At 36.9% G+C, this 19,806-nt stretch overlaps 1 protein-coding gene across 3 annotated transcripts in view; it reads left to right on the forward strand.

Moving 5' to 3' along the window:
* DTNBP1 (dystrobrevin binding protein 1) overlaps positions 1-19,806 on the forward strand; it is a 144,633-nt gene that overhangs the window by 18,728 nt on the left and 106,099 nt on the right. For all 3 annotated transcript variants that reach the window (XM_006091759.3, XM_023756495.1, XM_014458395.2), the window contains exons 4-5: positions 4,513-4,573; positions 14,947-15,079. In XM_006091759.3, coding sequence (XP_006091821.1) covers positions 4,513-4,573; positions 14,947-15,079 — 194 coding nt within the window. The remainder of the gene's footprint in view (positions 1-4,512; positions 4,574-14,946; positions 15,080-19,806) is intronic.

Here is a 19,806-nt window from a genome sequence, read left to right on the forward strand (position 1 = left end):
AGCAGTGGTGGTGGGAGCCTCTCCTGCCTCCTCAGCAGCGCTAAGGATGTCTGACTGCAGCTTAGGTCTGCTCCCCGCTGGCAAGTGGACATCCCCCGAGGGCTGCTGGGCTGCCAGAGGGATGTCTGATTGCCATCCTGGCCCAATCCCCTGGGGAGCAGGCCTAAGCCAGCAAGTGGTCACCCCTGAGGGGTCCCAGACTGCGAAAGGGCACAGGCCAGGCTGAGGGAACCCCTACCCCCGAGTGCACAAATTTTTGTGCACCAGGCCTCTAGTATCTAAATAATAGTTTTTAAATTTTTAAAAATGTGATAAAATACATATAAAATAAAATTTATCTTAACCATTTTTAAAATATATATATTTTTTTATTGATTTCAGAAAGGAAGGGAGAGGGAGAGAGGGATAGAAACATCAGTGGTAAGAGAGAATCATGTATTGGCTGCCTCCTGCATGCCCCCTACTGGGGATCAAGCCTACAACCCAGGCATGTGTCCTGACTGGGAATCAAACCCTGACCTTCTGGTTCATAGGTTGACACTCAACCACTGAGCTACACTATCCAGGCTTAACCATTTTTAAGTGTACAGTTCAGTAGTGTTAAGTACATTCACACTGTTGTGCATCCAATCCCCAAAACTTTTCATCCTCCAAAACTGAAAATCTACCTATTAAACAATAACTCCTCATTGTCTCCTTCCCGTTGCCTCTGATAGTTGTCATTCTACTTTCTATGACTTTGATTAATACTCTAGGTTCCTCATATAAATTAACTTGTACAATATTTGTCTTTTTGTGATTGGCTTATTTCACTTAGCATAATGTTATCAAGATTTGTCCATGTTGTAAGGTTTATGTCAGAATTTTCTTCCTTTTCAAGGCTGAATAATACTTAATTGTAAGTGTATAGTCATGTGCTGCATAACGATGTTTCAGTCAATGACTGACAGCATATATAGTGGTCTCTTAAGATTATGATGGAGTTGAATTTCTTGTAAGAAATGGAAGGATATGTGGTTCGGGAGGAATTTTTTTTTACTTGGACAGGAGCAGTATCTGTGGGGCTTAGCAATAGATTTCCTCTCATTCACAACACCTCGATTTGAATTGCATAGATTATATCCCAGTCAGCCTCTGACCTGTTTCAGCACAGAGGACCCTGTTCCCCCAGTGCTACATATTCAGAGGGTGCTACAGCCCTCCCACTTCTAGTGTGATAGTCTTCAGAGGACATTGTTGTAAATACTTTGTTGAGGACCTAAGATCTTGTACAAGGACCCAGGTCCACAGGAGCTACCTTAACAAGTAGAGGTAGACCTTGTTTTATTGTGCTTCACTTTATTGTATTTCACGAATGTTGCATTTTTTTTGCAAATTGAAGGCAAGGCCCTCCATTGGAGAAAAGATTATAACTGGCTTTATTGCGATGGTCTGAGGTATGCCAATATTGAGTACCACTGCCACTTTAGTGAAGCTTTCTGTGGTAGTTTTCCTGTACTTTGGAACTGTTTTCAGGCTGTAATGCTGTAAAGCAAATATAAGTTTAATTTCTTCTATCAGTTCAATGCCAGAGAGCACTCTTTGTGCCAGATAGGGTCAATGGCAACAAAAACAAATTTCCAAGTTCAAAATATTGAGTCCTTGGTTTTATGCCCTCTCCGTGTTAAACACCCCCTTTTTCTTTTTCTTTTTTTTATGAATACCACATAGTCCCTTAATCTGACCACTGCTCCTACATGCAATAGCCAAAACCACATTGCCGTGATAATCCCCTATGTTCCTTTATCTCTCCATCTTGATTTCTTATTCCTATTGATCTCAGGCCACCTTTCATTCCCTCCTGACAGTCACTATTGTGGTGATCTGTGCTTTAAACCCAGCCAGTTTCCCCTCGATATTTCCAATCAGTCCAGCCTACATCTCTGATCATGGAGCAGCATTGACAGCTTTGATGTTCTATTTCTGACTCTATTAGAAAGAAGCAGGAGGAGGGCTTTTGGGACAATGTTCATTAAGTCTATCTATAGTAATGCACAGCAATGTCCCAGACCTTCACTTTCACTCACTGACTCACCCAGAGCAACTTCCAGTCCTGCAAGCTCCATACATTTTTATTTTTATACCATATTTTTAGTGTACTTTTTCTACATTTAGATCTGTTTAGATACACAAATACCACTGTGTTATGGTTGTCTATAGTATTTAGTACAGTAGCATGCTGTACCAGATTTTGTGTAATGTAGGAGCAATAGGCTATATTACATAGCCTAGGTAAGTAGTGGACTTTAACATCTAGATTTGTGTCAGTGCACTCTATCATGTTTGTACAACAAAATCACCCAACAACGCATTTCTCAGAATATATATCCCCATTGTTAAGTGATTTGTGACCGTACATCATATTTTGCCTTTGCATTCATCCACTAACGAACATTTGGGTTGCTTCCACCTTTTGGCTATTGTTAATAATGCTGCTATGAACATGGGCACACAAATATCTCCGCTAGACCTGCTTTTAGTTTTTGGGGGTACATACTAGAAGTGAAATTTCTGTATCATATGGTAATTCTATTTTTAATTTTGTGAAGAACCATTACACTGTTTAACATAGCAGCTGCACTATTTTACATTCCCATCAACAGTGCATAGAAGTTCCCTTTTCTCTACATCCTCACCAAAACTTATTTTTGGGGAGTTTTTATTTGTTTGTTTGCTTGTTTTGTAGATATTGTAATTAGTGTGAATGGTGAGAGTGGACATCCGAGTCTTGCTCCTGATCTGAGAAGAAAAGCTTTCGACCTTTCACCATTGAATAGGATGTTAGCTATGGGCTTATCTTGTATGGCCATTGTATTGTGATACATTCCTTCTGTACCTAATTTGTTAAGAGTTTTTATTATGAACAGATGTTGAATTTTGTCAAATGTTGTTTTTTGTGTCTGTTGAGATGATAATATGATTTTTCCCCTTTAATTTCATTAATGTGATGTATCACACTGATTATGGATATTGAACCATGCTTGCATCATATATATAAATTCCACTTGATGATGGAGAATGATCCTTTTGATGTGCTGCTGAGTTTGGTTTGCTAAGATTTTATTGAGAATTTTTACATCCATATTCATCAGGGATATTGGCCTATAATTTTCTTTTCTGATAGTGTCCTTTTTTGCCTTTGGTATCAGGGTAATGCTGGCTTTGTAAAATTAGTTTGAGTGTTCCTCCTTTTTGATATTTTTTGGAACAGAGTGAGAAGGACTTATATTAATTCTGTTTTAAATGTTTGGTAAAATTCACCAATGAAGCCATCTGTTCCTGGACTTTTCTTGATTGAGACATTTTGATTACTGATTCAACCTCCTTACTAGTAATTAGTCTGTTCAGCCTTTCTATTTCTTCTTGAATGAGTCTTGATAATTTGTATGGTTCTAAGATTTTTTTCCATTTTTTCTAGGTTGTCCAGTTTGTTGGCATGTAGTTGTTCATACTAGCCTCTTATGATTCTTTGTATTTCTGCGGTGTCAGTTGAAATATCTCCTTTTTCATTTATAATTTTGTTGATTTTAGTCCTCTCTTCTTTTCCTTGGTGAGTCTAGTGAAAGGTGTCAATTTTATCTTTTCAAAGAACCAACTAATAGTTTGGATAATTTTTTCTGTGTTTTTTTTTAATTTCTTTTATTTCTGCTCTGATCTTTATTATTTCCTTCCTTCTATTAGCTTCAGCTCAGTTTGTTCTTTATTTGGGCTCTTTCTTCTCAATGTGGGTGTTTATTGCTATGAATTTCCCTCTTAGAACTGCTTTTGCTGCATATGTTTTGGTATGTTATGTCTCCATTTTTTGTCTTAAGGTAAATTTTTTGTCTTTTAATTTCTTTTTGATGCATCATTGTTCAGGAGGTAGGTTTTTTATTACTGATCCATTCTCCTTACTAATTATGGGTCTGTTCATATTTTCTGTTTCTTTGGGATTCGGTCTTGGTAGGTTTTGCATTTCTAGGAATTCATTTCATCTAGGTCATCTAATTTTTTGACATACAATTATCGATAGTACTCTCTTATCCTTTTTATTTCTATAGAATTGATAATTGTCTCCCTTTTGTTTCTAATTTTATTTGAGTCTTCTATTTAATAAGTCTATCTAAAGGTTTAAATTTGTTCGTCTTTTTGAAGAACCAAATTTTTGTTTCATCGACTTTCTCTCTTATCTTTTAATTAGTTATTTATTTAAATTACTATAAACTCATGGATGTTTGTTTAATTCTTAGAATTAATAACCCAATACTACCATTATGTACTCTGTTGCTCAGATTCTCCCAGATTTGACCATTGGAAGCCCCTTCAAGTTGACTTCTGTATCCTTATGACATATCCCCATTATTTTTTGAGCTTTTCTTTTCAGACACCATAGGATGTTCTAGGCTCATCTTTAAATCGTATTTTTGAATGTTTTAAAACATTAAAATTTTGAATTAATTTTTGCATTTTGAATATTTTTTTTGCTTTTCTTAGGTATGAAGATACATGGGCTGCACTTCACAGAAGAGCCAAGGAATGTGCGAGTGCTGGAGAGGTAAAGAATTATTGGTTATGCCCTGACTGGTTTGCTTCAGTGGATAGAGCGTTGGCCTGTGGACTCAAGGGTCCCAGGTTCGATTCCGGTCAAGGGCATGTACCTTGGTTGCGGGCACATCCCCAGTAGGAGGTGTGCAGGAGGCAGCTGATCGATGTTTCTCTCTCATTGATGTTTCTAACTCTCTATCCCTCTCCCTTCCTTTTTGTAAAAAATCAATAAATATATAGACAAAAAAGAATTATTGGTTAATCTTGTACTTGTGGGATATGCTAGTTTTTAAGAAATTAAATTTATATTAAAATGTTTTTCAGGATATCTGAAATTGAATTTAGCAATTATGAAACTTGATATAAAGCACATTTTCATAATATCTCAGTCAGATAGTTTAATTAGGTTTAGAGAGTTTGACTTTTATTCTCAAGTCACAAGTAAATACTTGTTTCATGGAGGTATTTGAGTCTAATGTCTTTGCATATGTAAATTACAGTGTGTAATTTCTTTTTACCCACTATTTAAGAATTTCTTATTATTTGGACAAAAGCTTAACTTTGCTCAAGCTACCTAAAATCACTAATTTGCTTAGCAAATAAATATAAAATTTCAGGGGTGTCAGCCTTAATTCACTTAGAAGATCAAATTCTCTAGCACTATGCATAGAGTATATAATGAATATATGTGACTTATAATTAAAATTATTTGGTGCATGTACTTAGAGCTTTAGCCAAGATCAAATACTCTGTGCTATTAATGTCAATCAAACTTACTTCTTTCTAAAGACACTTTTGTGATTCTGATGTTAAATTAATTTAGACTGACTTTCTTTACCATTTACCTACATTAGTGAAACTGTAATAGTTATATAGAACAGAATAATACATAGGAAATTTAGTCATTAGTGTTTCTTTGAGAAATTACTGAAAAGTGGGAGGCGGGGGGTGGATTAGGATTTTGGCCATAAGGTAGATTAGGTACTTTGAAAGTCTTCTGGTTATAAAACACTTAAATGCTGGATAGATTAAAAGCATTTTTTAAATGCCTTAAGCTCACAAAAATTAAGGGAGATTCTAACGTGCCAAAAAAAAAAATGAAAAAGGAAATAAAATCAAAGTGGCTAAAAACAAAACCAAACCATGGAAGCTGTGGTCAAATACTAAAACAAAAGCTTTAGAGATATATGGGAATAGGAGACTTACAGCGGTTTTCAACCTGTGGGTCGCGAACAATGAAAATACATCCTGCATATCAGATATTTACATTATGATTCATAACAGTAGCACAATTACAGTTATGAAGTAGCAACGATAATAATTTTATGGTTGGGGGTCACCACAACATGAGGAACTGTATTAAAGGGTCGTGGCATTAGGAAGGTTGAGAACCACTGGAGGAGGAACTGAACCTGACTCCTGCCTAAAGCTCTTAGATCTTTGAAGTGGCTACATCCCTCAGTGAAAGTTGTGCTAGGAAAAAAAGAAAAGCTTCCTGTTGGCAAAAGGAGACAACAGGGATGAAATCTGTCTGTCTGTATGACAACTTTGAATAAACGTAGTCTCCTTTTTGGATTTGTTACCAGAGTCTTGACCTCACATGAGTGTGGGGCTCTAATGTATACGTCCTGCATGATCGTGGAACCACTACATTAATAAATGAAAGGGCCACAGGTGACTGTGCTTCTTGACAACCATCAGATACAAACACAAATTCTACATGGATGAAACTTTGTAAACCTAAAAGGTTCCTACAGGTTAATTTCTCACCACAACCTCCACAAAAAAATTAGCAAACACACTAATATATTACCAAAAGTTTGAGAGTCACCAGAACCAGAGTAAGATTTAGACCTACAAAGAAGTTTTCTATCAACAGATGCCCAATAAAGGAATTTCTAAAGAATGTATTTCAGGATAAATTAAAATAATTTTGGAAGATAGGTCTGAGATATAGGAAGGAATAGGAGGAAGAAAATGGTAGACCAAAGAAATCTAAACAGACAATAATTTATATCTATATCTATATATCTATATATTTATATATCTATATATCTATATCTATACCTCTCTCTCTCTCTCTCTCTCTCTCTCTCTCTCTCTCTCTCTCTCTCTCTCAGATAACTGATATATATATTGTTATCTAATTGGTGGGATTAAAAAAGATAGAACAAAAGTACTGGTTAACAATAGAATGTAATCCAGAAGGCAGGTTATCAGAGTTAAAGGACCTAAAGTCCTTGTACTTTTTATGGAGTATGTATTAATATTGACTAACCTCAGATTTTAAGTTAAATATGGAGGGCAGAATTTTAATGTTAATTTGTGAGAATAGAAATAGCATCATCTCTCACTTAACTTTAATCAATTTCTGAAAATCAGATGGTTTGGGCGAACACTAACCAGGAACCTATTTCTTATATTCTAAATTTGAAAAGTTACAATATGTTACATGTCAACCCCAAACCCTCAACCAACTTTCTAAAGTATATTTAAAACAAGCAATATGTCTATGTCTATACATGGGTGGCTAGCAATCTGTTAAGATGTAAAATGCTTAAAACATAGTTTTCTGATTACCGAACTTTTGATATAGTTATTAACAAACAGTTGTTTGTGTGCAGTTGTGTGGCCTCTCAACACTAGCAACATGCAAGGCACGTGTCTCCTTTATGGATGCACTCCTCAAAACTGTCTTGTGATTATCATATTCTAACAATTGTATTTTAAATGTAATTTCAGAATCTTCTCATAATTGTTTTAAAATGTGTATCTTGCTTAAATATAAAATTTTACTATATAAATGTTAAGCAAATCTTTGTATTGATTATTATATGTCTTGTGAATACTGAATGAAAAACAAAAGGCATTCTGCCTAGGACACATTCTGCAGTGCTTGGCTATATTGACAGACAATTTCAGCAAAGCATAAAAAACAAAATATACCATGTTCATTCCAGGATTAAGAGGTTGGTTTGAGCCCAGCTGGTGTGGCTCATAGTTGAGTGTCGACCTATAAACCAGGAAGTCACAGTTCAATTCCTGGTCAGGGCACATGCCCAGGTTGCGGGCTTGATCCTCAGTGTGGAGTGTGCAGGAGGCAGCCAATCAATGATTCTTTCTCATCATTGATGTTTCTGTCTCTTTCCCTCATCCTTTTTCTCTGAAATCAGTAAAAATTTAAAAGAAGAGGTTGGTTTGACATTAGAAAGCCTTTTAAATGTAATTGAACACATTAAAGGAGAAAAATATATGATCATCAGATGCAGAAAATATGTTCAGTAAAATTAGGTATCTACTCAGTAAAACATTTAGCAAGGTTTTAATAGAAGATAATGTCTTTGTACTGCTATCTACCAAAACCTGCAGTTTTTGACTTGCTGTATATTGATCTCATATTTAACCATTTTGCTAAATCTACTTATTCTTATAATTTGTGTCTGGGGGTGGGAATTCTTTTGTGCAGATGGTAGGTTTTGTTTCTTCCTTTCTAATCTTTACAACTTTCATTTCTTCTTGTCTTTTTACACTGGGGAGAATCTCCAGTATATTGTTGGATAAAAGTAGTTAAAGACCTTGATTTAAATTCTTCTACATCTGTGTTTTATTTTGAATACTGGTCAATTTTAACTGAAGATTTTTTTATTATGGCTGCCCTGTTCTGTCATAGGGAAAATAAAATCACTAATATTCTGAAATCAGCAAAAAATGTTGTTTACCTTTAAAAATACACACTTGAGCTTGGCTAACATGGCTCAGTGGTTGAGTGTCTACCTATGAACCAGGAGTTCACGGTTTGATTCCCGGTCAGGGTTGCCCAGGTTGCGGGCTCAATCCCCAGTGTGGGGCATGTAGGAGGCAGCCGATGAAAGATTCTCTCTCATCATTGATGTTTCTATCTCTCTCTCCCTCTTCCTCTCTGAAATCAATTTTTTAAAAAATTTAAAAAATAAAAATAAGTAAAATAAATAAAAATTTAAAAAACCTTGATTCCATTATACTTTAAATGTAAAAAGAAAACTATACATATTTTAGAAGATAGAAGAGCTTTAAGACCTCAGGATAGAAAAAGGTTTCTTAAGGCATAAAAAGCACCAACCATAAAAACAAATATTGATAATTTTTATCAAAGCTTCTATTAAACAAAATCATTAAAATATTAAGCAATTCATGAAACATAGTACAGGTGTTCAGAAAATGTGAACAACCCCTACAAACCAATAAAAACAGGACAGTAACCCAACAGAAAAGCAAGCAGTAGGACCTGGCATTTTATAGAAGAAAAAATATGGGAGTGGCCAATAAACATGAGAATGTATTCAAATTTTATTAATAATCAAGGAAATACAAATTAAAACCACAAATTTACACTCCTTAGATTATCAAAAATTTAAGCCTTGAGTTTTCTGGGCAGACAGTTATTATTTGCAGAAGATAGTTTTGTTTCTTCCCTTGGAAGAAACATGATGAGGAACAACTTGAACTAGGGAGTGTAAATCCATTGGCACAATCACATTAGAAAAAAATGAGTTGGCAATAAGTGGAAGCTAAAATGGCACGTATCTTTCAAACAATTTCCCTTCCTAGGGTTATTTTAAGAGTATTGTGTCCCAAGCTTCCCCCTGATAATATTGGTATGGCACACATTTTCTCTGGTAATGTTGGTATGATATCATCTATTTACTATCCTATATAATAAAAGCCTAATATGCTGTGTCCAGTCATCCATTCAACCAAAGCGTAATATGCTAATGATATGCTAAGGCTGTTCAGCCACTCACTATGGCATGTACTGACCACCAGGGGGCAGACACTCTGACTAGTAGGTTAGCTTGGTGCTGGGGTCTGGCTGATTGGGACTGAGCGAGACAGGCCGGACATGCCCTGGAACCCTCCTGCGGTCCCTCCCCAGTTGACCAACCTTCCGCATCCCTCCCCGGCCTTGATCATGCACCCATGGGGTGCTTTGGCCTGGCCTGCACCCTCTCGCAATCCGGGACTCCTCGGGGGATGTTGGAGAGCTGGTTTCAGCCCAATCCCGTAGGCCAGGCCAAGGGACCCCACTGGTGCATGAATTCGTGCACTGGGCCTCTAGTCTATATATATAAAAGGCTAATATGCAAATGTCCCCTCAGGAGTTCGACTGGGAGACCGGGAGTTCGATCGCCCGCTATGACATGTGTTGACCACTAGGGGGGCAGTGCAGAACATGGCTGGCAACCAGTGGCAGCGGTGGGGTGTGCTGCATGGGTGGCGAGGGAAGGAGGAGGTTGGGAGGCAGGGAACCTGATTGGCCTTGATCACAGGCCAGGCCTAGGGACCCTACTCATGCATGATTTTTGTGCACTGGACCTCTAGTGTAGTATAAAGATGAGGCTACTCAAAGTCAGCAATGATTTGGCTGGGGGGAGTTTAACTACCCCAAGTCCTGTCACCACTCTGGGAGATAAGAGCAATAACTTAGACACATCTCTGACTCACATGTGAAACTTGCTTGTGTGCACCAGGAGATTTGTATAAGAATGTTGTAGCAGGTTCTGTTGAAACTTTAGATAGTCCCTAAGTCCATCTACAGCAAGCATGTCAAACTTGTGGCCAGTGGGCTGCATGCCTCGTTTATTCTGATCTACAGAATAAATTATATTATTTATAAAAATCAAATACCATACAGCAGTGAACATTAATAAACTACTATCCCTACATTTATCAGCGTGGATGAATCCCACAAACAACATGCAATTAAGACTATATCCTGTCGAGGATCTTTAACAAAAATTATTCTTTTGATTGAAAGAAGTATTTCATAATAAAATAAATACAGGAGAAAGAAATTTCTATAAGACCTATTGTTGGATTTATGCTATTTGGGGAAATTTTTTCATAGTTGAGTACTTGGTTATTTTAAAATCCACATCTAATCAAAAGTGCCTCTATTACTCTCCAGAAATGTATTACTCAACTTTAAAAATGAAAAAATTTTAAAGCCCTCTGATGTATTGTTGAGATGTATGCAAATATTTAAAATGTATAACTTTATTTTTTAAAATTTATCTTTATTGTAGAGAGTATTACAGATGTCCCCCTTGTTTTCCCTATTGACCCCTTCTGCCCTGCCTCTGCCTCTGCCTCTCTCTAAGGCCTTAAAAAATGTATAGCTTTAATATGTATAGTGTTAAGCCTGTCATGTGTTTATTTTGTCAGACCATGCTCAAAAGTCTTTGGTGGTCTTTAACCTGTTTGACCCTACCAGGGCAAATATACTTAAGAGCAATTCAATCCTGTTTGACAAATTATTTTATACTCATCTAATTTAAAGCTAAACCTTACTATATAGTCTTGAAATTTAGGGCAATATCTTAGAAGACAAATAGCTGTGGTCAATGGTAACGTTATTGTCTAAGCTTTTTCTACAAATTTTTTTCAAGTTCTTTGACATTTTTTTCTCCCTTTAGCAGTATATAAATGAATATATAGTTAATATTGACTTAGGGGTTAGACTCTGAGGGCAACTTTTTAAAGTTAGACTTACAGTACATTATTTGCTTGTAATTTCTATTGTGAAATATTTGCTTGCCTTCAAATTAAACTCTTAAGAATCATTTTTTGTTTAATAATTTGATGTGTAAGCTGGTTAAGTTGGACATGCTTCACTCTTCCAGCATGGATCTGCTCTGCCTGTGGTAAAAAGGCGACCTGACTGGGTGTTAGAAATCCTAGTTTCTGCATGAATACATGTTGGCCTTGGGCATATAAATTAGTCTCTCTGTTTTAGTTTCCTCCTCTATGAAATTAGTTTCCACCACTTACCCTGCTTACCAAACAAAGTAGTATGGAAATCATATGAACTAATATATCCCCCACACTCTGAACTGTCAAGATTTGTACACAGTAAGGTCCTGTTGTTAGCCATTTTGTAAATCATTGGTGTTCCCTGCTTTTTTTTTTTTTTTCATCTAACTTCAGTGTCTGCCAGAAGGAATTTTGGAATGAAGCACTATGGGTTTGTCTTCCTCCTTAAACTTGATTTCCTGGTGTTGAATCTGGGTTTATTCAGAAATATGGACCAAGTAAAAACATTGGCCTTCTGGAGGTAGCTCATTTCTTATTATTTAGTAAAGTTTAAGTACAGTTTTGCAGAATGCTTTCTTTTTGCTAGTTTTTCACTTTTCTTCTTCCTTTTTAAACCTATATAGTACAGTCCCCAGAACATTGATTTAAGGGTATGAACTTAAAGTGTCAAAATCCCTGGGATTGAGTCTAGTTCCACTGTGGCCCTTGGAAAAGTGATTTAGCTTCATTATGCTTCGGTTTCTTCATTTATAAGATGAAGGTGGTAGTAATGCTTAGTATACAAGGTTGTTATGTGGTTTAAATGAGATAATACATGTAAATTGCTTAGTACAGGACCTGGACATAGAAAATGCTCAGAATGTTTTAGTATCTATCTATATAAAACCCTAATATGCAAATCGACCTAACGGCAGAATGACCGGTCGCTGTGGTGTGCACTGACCACAAGGGGGCAGACACTCAACACAGGAGCTGCCCCCAGCCCGCAGGCCCCAACTGGCGGTAGCGGCAGGGCGTGGGGCTAGCAAGCAGACAGCGCCAGGCCAGCCAAGGCAGGTGCAAGCAGGGCCCCCTGATTGCCCTGCTGGTCACCCCGCAGGTCAATCCTGATTGCCGGCCAGGCCTAGGGACCCTACCCATGCACTAATTTTGTGCACTGGGCCTCTAGTTATTACATAATTATTAATAATGATGATTTCTGAAAAGCTATTGAACCTTCCACTCTTTTAAATGAAAGCAACATTTTAGTGTATTTTCATATATTCTTTCCATAAACACTTCTTATATTTTATGTTTAGGATATAACTTTTAATTTTGTGGAAGGACTGAACTAGACTGTAGTTAAGTTTGATATTTAAATGTTGCATTTTAATTTTCAGTAAGAAATGGCTAATATCTAAAAATTGTTTATTCTAGGTTTTTCAAGCTATTAACCTAATTAACCAGAGTAACTAAGTTTAACAGCCTTTCTTTTTTCTTTTTCTTTTTCTTTTTTTTTGAGAAGGGAAGGAAAAGGGAGAGAGAGAGAAACATCAGTGGGTTGCCTCCTGTATGCCTCCCAGTGGAGGATCAAACCCACAACCTAGGTATGTGCCCTCACTGAGAATCAAACCCGCAACCTTTTGGTGTACTGGCAACACTCCAACCAACTGAACCACCCAGCCAGGGTAATTTCACAGGCTTTTTAAAAGGTATTCCATGAACCAGGAAAAATATATTATTTATCCTCAAGTCAACCTTGTGATATAGGATTTTTTTTTTCAGAGTTTAATACTGAAGCTAAGAGAGTTTGTGAGACCTGCTATGAGAATATAAGCACTAAAGAGGGCAGGATTTTTTTTCTTGTTTTATTCACCATTGTATTTCTAGTGCCTAAAACAATGCTTGGCAGATAGTAGATGGTCTGTAGAAGTTTGTTGACTATTTTATTTAAATTTTTGTTGTTGTTGTTGATTTCATAGACGGGGGGAACATTGTCATTTCACTTATTTATGCATTCATTGGTTGATTCTTGTACGTGCCCTGTTCAGGGGTCAAACTTGCAACCTTGGTGTATCTAACCAACTGAACTACCCACCCAGGGCTTGTTGACTATTTTAAATGAATTTTATGAACACAGATCCTTGTTTCAAGCCTTAGTTTCCTGATGATAGTTACATTACAGCTTGCCTATGAAGACTGTTTGGCATTTTTTTTTTTTATTGCTCAGTATTTTTAAAACTACTCTTAGGGATCATTTAAAAACTGGTAGACAATAAGCATTTTAAAAATATTTTTATTGATTTCAGAGATAGGAAGTGGGAAAGAGAGTTAGAAACACCAATGAGAGAGAAACATTGATCTGCTGCCTCCTGCACTCCCCCTACTAGGGATTGAGCCTGCAACCCAGGCATGTGCCCAGACTGGGAATCTAGCCTGTGACCTCCTGATGCATGGGATGATGTTCAACCTACTGAGCCGGGCCAATAAGCATTTTAAATATACAACATTTATGAGAATGCCACTTGAATAAAGCGTGGTGTCACCTTTCCAGCTCAGTTGAGGCTTTAGGTGAGAGATGAGGTGGTTATTCTTTCAGTGTGGGTTGAAAAACAGGGGGGAGGTATGAGAACTAGGGATAGAATGAGAAAACTAGGCAGCTTTCTGACCTCTTTATTGTAGCTTAGTTCTCTACTTCAGTGTGAATTTCCTACATTATTAAAATGTAGAAACAAACAATGTAGTTCAATATACAAATAATTTCACATCTTATTTTGTTATTTTTATTCCTCTAAAGCTCTTTCTTTAGAGATATTCAGTAAGAATCAGTTGTGTTCATGTTTCAACTTATGAAGACTCTTACTTAATCTTGGGACATGTAAATTATCTTTTTTAAAAACTGTAACTTAACTGTGAACCCTGATTTACATATAAAATTCAAATGCATTTTTTTGTTATACAGTGAATTTTGCCATCTTTATATTATATTTCTGTGTGGGTATCTTTCACAATCCTTTCTTATCATTGGTGATGTTTTCAAAAGATGACCTCTCCTTGCTCCTTCTAAATCTTATTCTAAGCTCTTTCCCCTACCACTGTGTTAAGAGCAAAACATAATTGTCTGGGAGAAACTGATGTCTGTCATTTTCTTCACATCTTCAGGAAAATAAATTAGAATTATTTTAGACTAGTATAGTATTGCACCACCCTGCTATTACCCTAATATTTTACATCTGAATTACTTCTTTGTTAACATAAATCCTTCTTTTCTTTTTCTGGAATTGATCAGTTGCCTCAATAATTTCTTCATATAAAAGTACCATTTACCTTATGCAATCTGTTCCTGTTAAATGTAAATGGAATCTGTATATTCTAAATGGAATCTGTATATTTTAAATGCATTTCTGTAAAGAATTCCTTTTGTAAAAAGCAAATAATTACCTAGCAATTATGTTTTGAGTTGTTTTGTTTGTTTTCTTTTCAGTCGTTAGTGGTAGTTTTTTGTTTTATTTTTCTAGATTTGGATTTTCAAATTCGGGGTTTACTTAAAAAAAGGGTATACTTAGAAGTGATGTCTAAGGTCATTTCTGAACTTCGTCTTCTCTGGATTAAGATGCACTGAGACAAGCAGTGATTTGAGGTTTTCTATACTGAATATTAAATTGGTTGTTTTCTAAGAAAGAAAACAACTTCAGTCTTCTTTCTAGTGTCCTGTGACTTACAGTCAGTAGAGGGGTTTTTAAAGACAACATCAACCAACTTTCATTATGATGACTACAATTTCTTTGTGCTTAAAATCTGGTTTTACTTTACCCTTCCTCTTTTGTGTTGCAGCTGGTGGATAGCGAGGTGGTTATGCTTTCAGCACACTGGGAAAAAAAGAAGACAAGCCTAATAGAGTTACAGGAGCAGCTTCAGCAGCTTCCAGGTTTAATAGCAGATTTAGAATCCATGACAGCAAATCTGAGTAAGTTTCATGTTCATATCTGTACATTACCTTTAGGAATGAAAATAATTTGGACCGGACTTGGTATAATTTCAAAGCTTTCTAAGAGTACATTAAATTCTTGGTTAACAAAAAATTTTTAGAAAGTGGTATGTTCTAGTTAATTTCATATTCTGATTGAGGATTAGACAGAAAATGTTTTAAAGTGTAGAAATGATTTCTAAAATATACATCAGTAACTTTTTCTGGCTCAGTTCAGCCTCAGGAAACACAATTATAGTTTTTTTTTCTTAAAGTGACAGGGTTATCTTTGTGACATTAGCTCTCTGTTAAAAGTATAAGTATGGCAAATAAAAGGGATTAGGGTGACTTTGTCCTGACTATGGTATATACTCTGATAGTTGTTGCTTTTAAATTTAGGTCTGCTTAGAGCATCATGTCTTGCAGTATGCTTTTTTTCTCTTCAAACAGAAAAGAGATCAAATAAAGCCACTTACCAGAGGGTATCTGTTTGACTAAATTTGTACCTTGTGGAAGTTTATGGTTTTTTTTGTGTGTTTTCTTATTGCAATGAATTTTGCTGATATTCTTTATTTCTTGAGCTTATATTTAGAAAATTAACTTTTATGTTTGACAATGCTACACCTAGGATAATATTATGGCTTAATACTTTCTAACCAAGCTTGAGGTCTTAGTCAAGTAAGGGTTAGGAGCTGTCTGCAGAGGAGATAACGTTTTGAGCTAATAATCTGATCAGAACCAGCAGCTGCTTGGTTTCCACAATAGAATATCCAGCCGGCCATATAGAGATGTAGACACTATAAGCAGGCTATGCTAAGGCTTGCAGCAACCATTTGTGACCAGGTGGTGGCTGTTGTGTAACAGAAATAGATAGCATTTCTGAGTAGGTGGTGTGATTATACAATTTTGGGGTTATAAAAGCGGAAATTCCTTCAGCACCTGAAGTGTCTCATGCTGAGCATTAGAGTGATCCCAGCCTTGCAGATGCCAGCACAGATTAAAGAATATCTTTGTCTGTCTGCCAGGGAGTGACAGCTGAAAATTCTAGCACCCTCTTAAAGGGCCAACACACAAAATTCCCTGTAGAGCAGCGGTTCTCAACCTGTGGGTCGCGACCCCTTTGGCGGTCAAACGACCCTTTCACAGGGGTCGCCTAAGACCATCCTGCATATCAGATATTTACATTACGATTCATAACAGTAGCAACATTACAGTTATGAAGTAGCAACGAAAATAATTTTATGGTTGGGTCACAACATGAGGAACTGTATTTAAAGGGCCAGAAGGTTGAGAACCACTGCTGTAGAGCCACCCACCTTGTGCTCCGGCAGAGGGAGGGTGAAGTGGACTGGAGCTGTGAGAGCAGAAGACAGGACTGGAGACTTGGGGGATAGAGCTCAGAAGACAGACACCTCAAGTTTCCTGGGCTGAGTCATTCCCTCATGCAGCGGAGGACATCTTTCCCACATAGACATTTGCCTTGCCTGAGGGGAAGACAGTCAACACACCCTATTGGAAAACACCTTGCCCTGAGGCCATTTAAGAGATTAAAAATAACAATTAGCCTTCAGGCAGAAGTAACTGCCCCACACTGTTGGAAAAAAAACTCTCACCACACCTGAGGAGGATTGCCTGGGGGGCAATTCAAGTTGGGAACCCTATCAGTCAGAGGCCTTCTCTGGAGGCTTTGAGTCTTTGCCTGATCTAATTAGTCAGAAACAACCTTTAACACTGTCCTGCACTAGAGATTGAGAGGTATAGAGGATCTACCTAATACATAGTCACAAACCCAAACAGACAGCCAAAATGAGGAGACAAAGAAACAATCCCCAAATGAAAGAACTAGAGAATTCTCCAGAAGAAGAGATAAATGAAGCAGAGATAAGAAATTTATCTGAAACAGAGTTCAGAGTAATGATGTAAAGATACTCAACAGCATGAAAAAAGATATAGTAACTATGAAAAAAGGACAGTTTGAAATAAAGAATGACATAACACAAATAAAGAACACATTGGAAGGAATACACAGCAGATTAGGGGAAGCTGAGGATCGAATCAGTGAATCAGAAGACAGAGTTGAAAATATCACTCAATCAGAGAACCAAAGAGAAAAAAACAATTAAAAAGTAGGAGGACAGCTTAAGGGAGCTGTGGGACAATGTGAAACGTAACAATATTAGAATAGCAGGTGTGGCAGAAGAGGCAGAAAGAGAGAAAGGAATAGAGAACGTGTTTGAAGAAATAACGGCAGAAAACGTCCCTAACCTGGTAAAGGAAAAAGTCACACAAGTTCAGGAGGCACAGAGAACCCCAAGCAAGAAGAACCCAACAGGCCCATGCCCAGACACATCATAATTAAAATGCCAAAAATTAAAGACAAAGAATCTTAAAGGCAGCAAGAGAAAAGAAAACTGTTACCTACAAAGGAGTTCCCATAAGGCTGACATCTGATTTCTCATCAGAAACTCTACAGGCTAGAAGGCAAAGGCATGAAGTACTCAAGGTAATGGAAAGCAAAGATCTGAGACCAAGATTACTATATCCAGCAAGACTATTATTCGAAATAGACGGTCAAGTAAAGAGCTTCCCAGACAAAAAACAGGCTAAAGGAGTACATCACCACCAAGCCAGCATTACAAGAAATGTTAAAGGGGCTGCTGTAATGAGAAGAAACAGAGAGAGAAACCTAGCTATATAGAATTAAAATGGCAATAAATAAGTACCTATCAATAATAACCTGATCAGGTCTTATGGGTAAGAAGATAAGAATACTCTAACATCTCTTCCTGTTTTTCAGTATCACCCCCCCTTTTTTATTTTAAAGCAAAACAAAAATGATTTACAAAACAATTAGCAAATCCTAAAACAGGTGTTTGTTTTTTTTCTGTGTGAATAAAGTTACCTGGATGATATTTGGAATGCTGTTGCTCATAACAGTAGCTAATATTATAACACTGTATGTCACAGATTGTTAGGTGCTTTACTCCTCCTATGAACCCTACAAAATTAGTTGTATTACCCCCACACACACACACTTTACAGATAAGGAAAGTAAGGCTTGGCAAGGCTGTGATTTGCTCTGGGTCACATACAGTGTGGATCCAGGATCCCAACTACAGTGATAAGTCCCATTGGGGGATGAGGCAGTTAGGATGACAGCTGTCAGTAGACCTTGGGAAGTGTATTCACAAAGCCCTGGCTGTTAAAATTTTTTTCTGGTGTCAGTTAATTTGTTATTTCTGAAGGGGGGTTATGGAAAAAATATCCTGGGATATAGGAGAAATGTGAAATAACTGTGGTTGTCCTCCGCATTTTTGCCTTTTCATGGGTGTAGGCATGATCCTTTTCAAGCCTTTGATAACTAACTGGTGGAAAAATAGCTTCCAAGATACTTTGCATTTTCTTTCAGCCACTTTCTTTTAGCTTATTTATGTTCCTGCATCTCTTTGAGTTGCTTGCTTTTCATTGGTTGTATATTTCTTTGCAGAGATATTCTTCTATGATAACCTCCCCTCTTTTTTTTTTTGCCAACTTAGAGTAAATTCTGTTTAGAGATGTGTTTGATACCACTCTGTTGATTCAATGCATTTGCCACTCTTCTAATTATTTTCAGTTAATTCTGCTTAGGAAATGCAGTTTATATACATCTTTCTTAAAATAGAAATTACTGTATTTTCATTCTCAATTAGGATTCTAATAACCTGAAAAAAGTTTTATAGTTAGTGATATATGACCTTCCTCTTTAGAAACTGCATCATGGCTTCTTAAATGAATGGGGTGGGCTTCCCAAATGCTCACTTGAATTTGTTAATCTGAGGATTTCTATTTTTGTTAATCTGAGGACTTCGACCACCAATGGCAAATTAAAGCTAAAAGATTATGATAATTACTTCCAAATAATTTAAATTATACCTTTTTTTCTAACCCATGTCTAACCCATCTAGAGCTCTTTTTGTAGAGTTAATTCAGTTTTCTTAGAAGATACCTCTAAAATCTAGATGGTTGGTTTCTATATTTATTGCCAATCTGAAAACATTAGCATTTGAAATACATGCTATCTTTGTGTTTTAATCTATTGCTGTTATTTGCCTGATATTTCTTTTTAGTAATGAATGACTGATTGTAGAAGATAGCAGCAAGTCAGAACTGGAGTTCAAGAGGCCTAGTATTTGTTGACCTACAATAAGCTCATAAAGAGATGTTTTGGAAATGTGACTTTTAGATAAGCAACTTAAGCTTATTGGAATTAGTGCTGATATTCTTTACAGGAAGAAAATATTTTGAAGCCAAATTTGTTGGGGTAAGTTCTATAAACATATACCTATCTATCTACACTAATAAAAGAGAAAGATGCAAATTGACCATACCTTCACGACACCCACCAGGCAATCAGCAGTGAGTATGCAAATTAACCCAACAAAGATGGTGGGTTAATTTGCATATGCAGGCACCGAGCGGCTGGGGGCAGGGTGGGACGCTTGTGTCATCACCATGGCGACGATGCAGGCATTCCACACCACCCCAGCTGCTCAGGGCCTTTGGGCAGCGTGGGAAGGCAGAAAGGCGGCTCCGGGCCGGAATGAAGGCAGAAAGGTGGCTCTGGGCCTGAGTGAAGGCAGTGCTGGCAGCCAGGGGAAGGAAGGCCCATTCTTGCACGAATCTTCCTGCATCGGGCCTCTAGTCCTATCTAATAATAGACAAATATGGTAATTGACCGTACCTTTGCT

The sequence above is a fragment of the Myotis lucifugus genome, unplaced genomic scaffold (genome assembly GCF_000147115.1).
Source record: "Myotis lucifugus unplaced genomic scaffold, Myoluc2.0 scaffold_95, whole genome shotgun sequence".
Lineage (NCBI taxonomy): Eukaryota > Metazoa > Chordata > Mammalia > Chiroptera > Vespertilionidae > Myotis > Myotis lucifugus.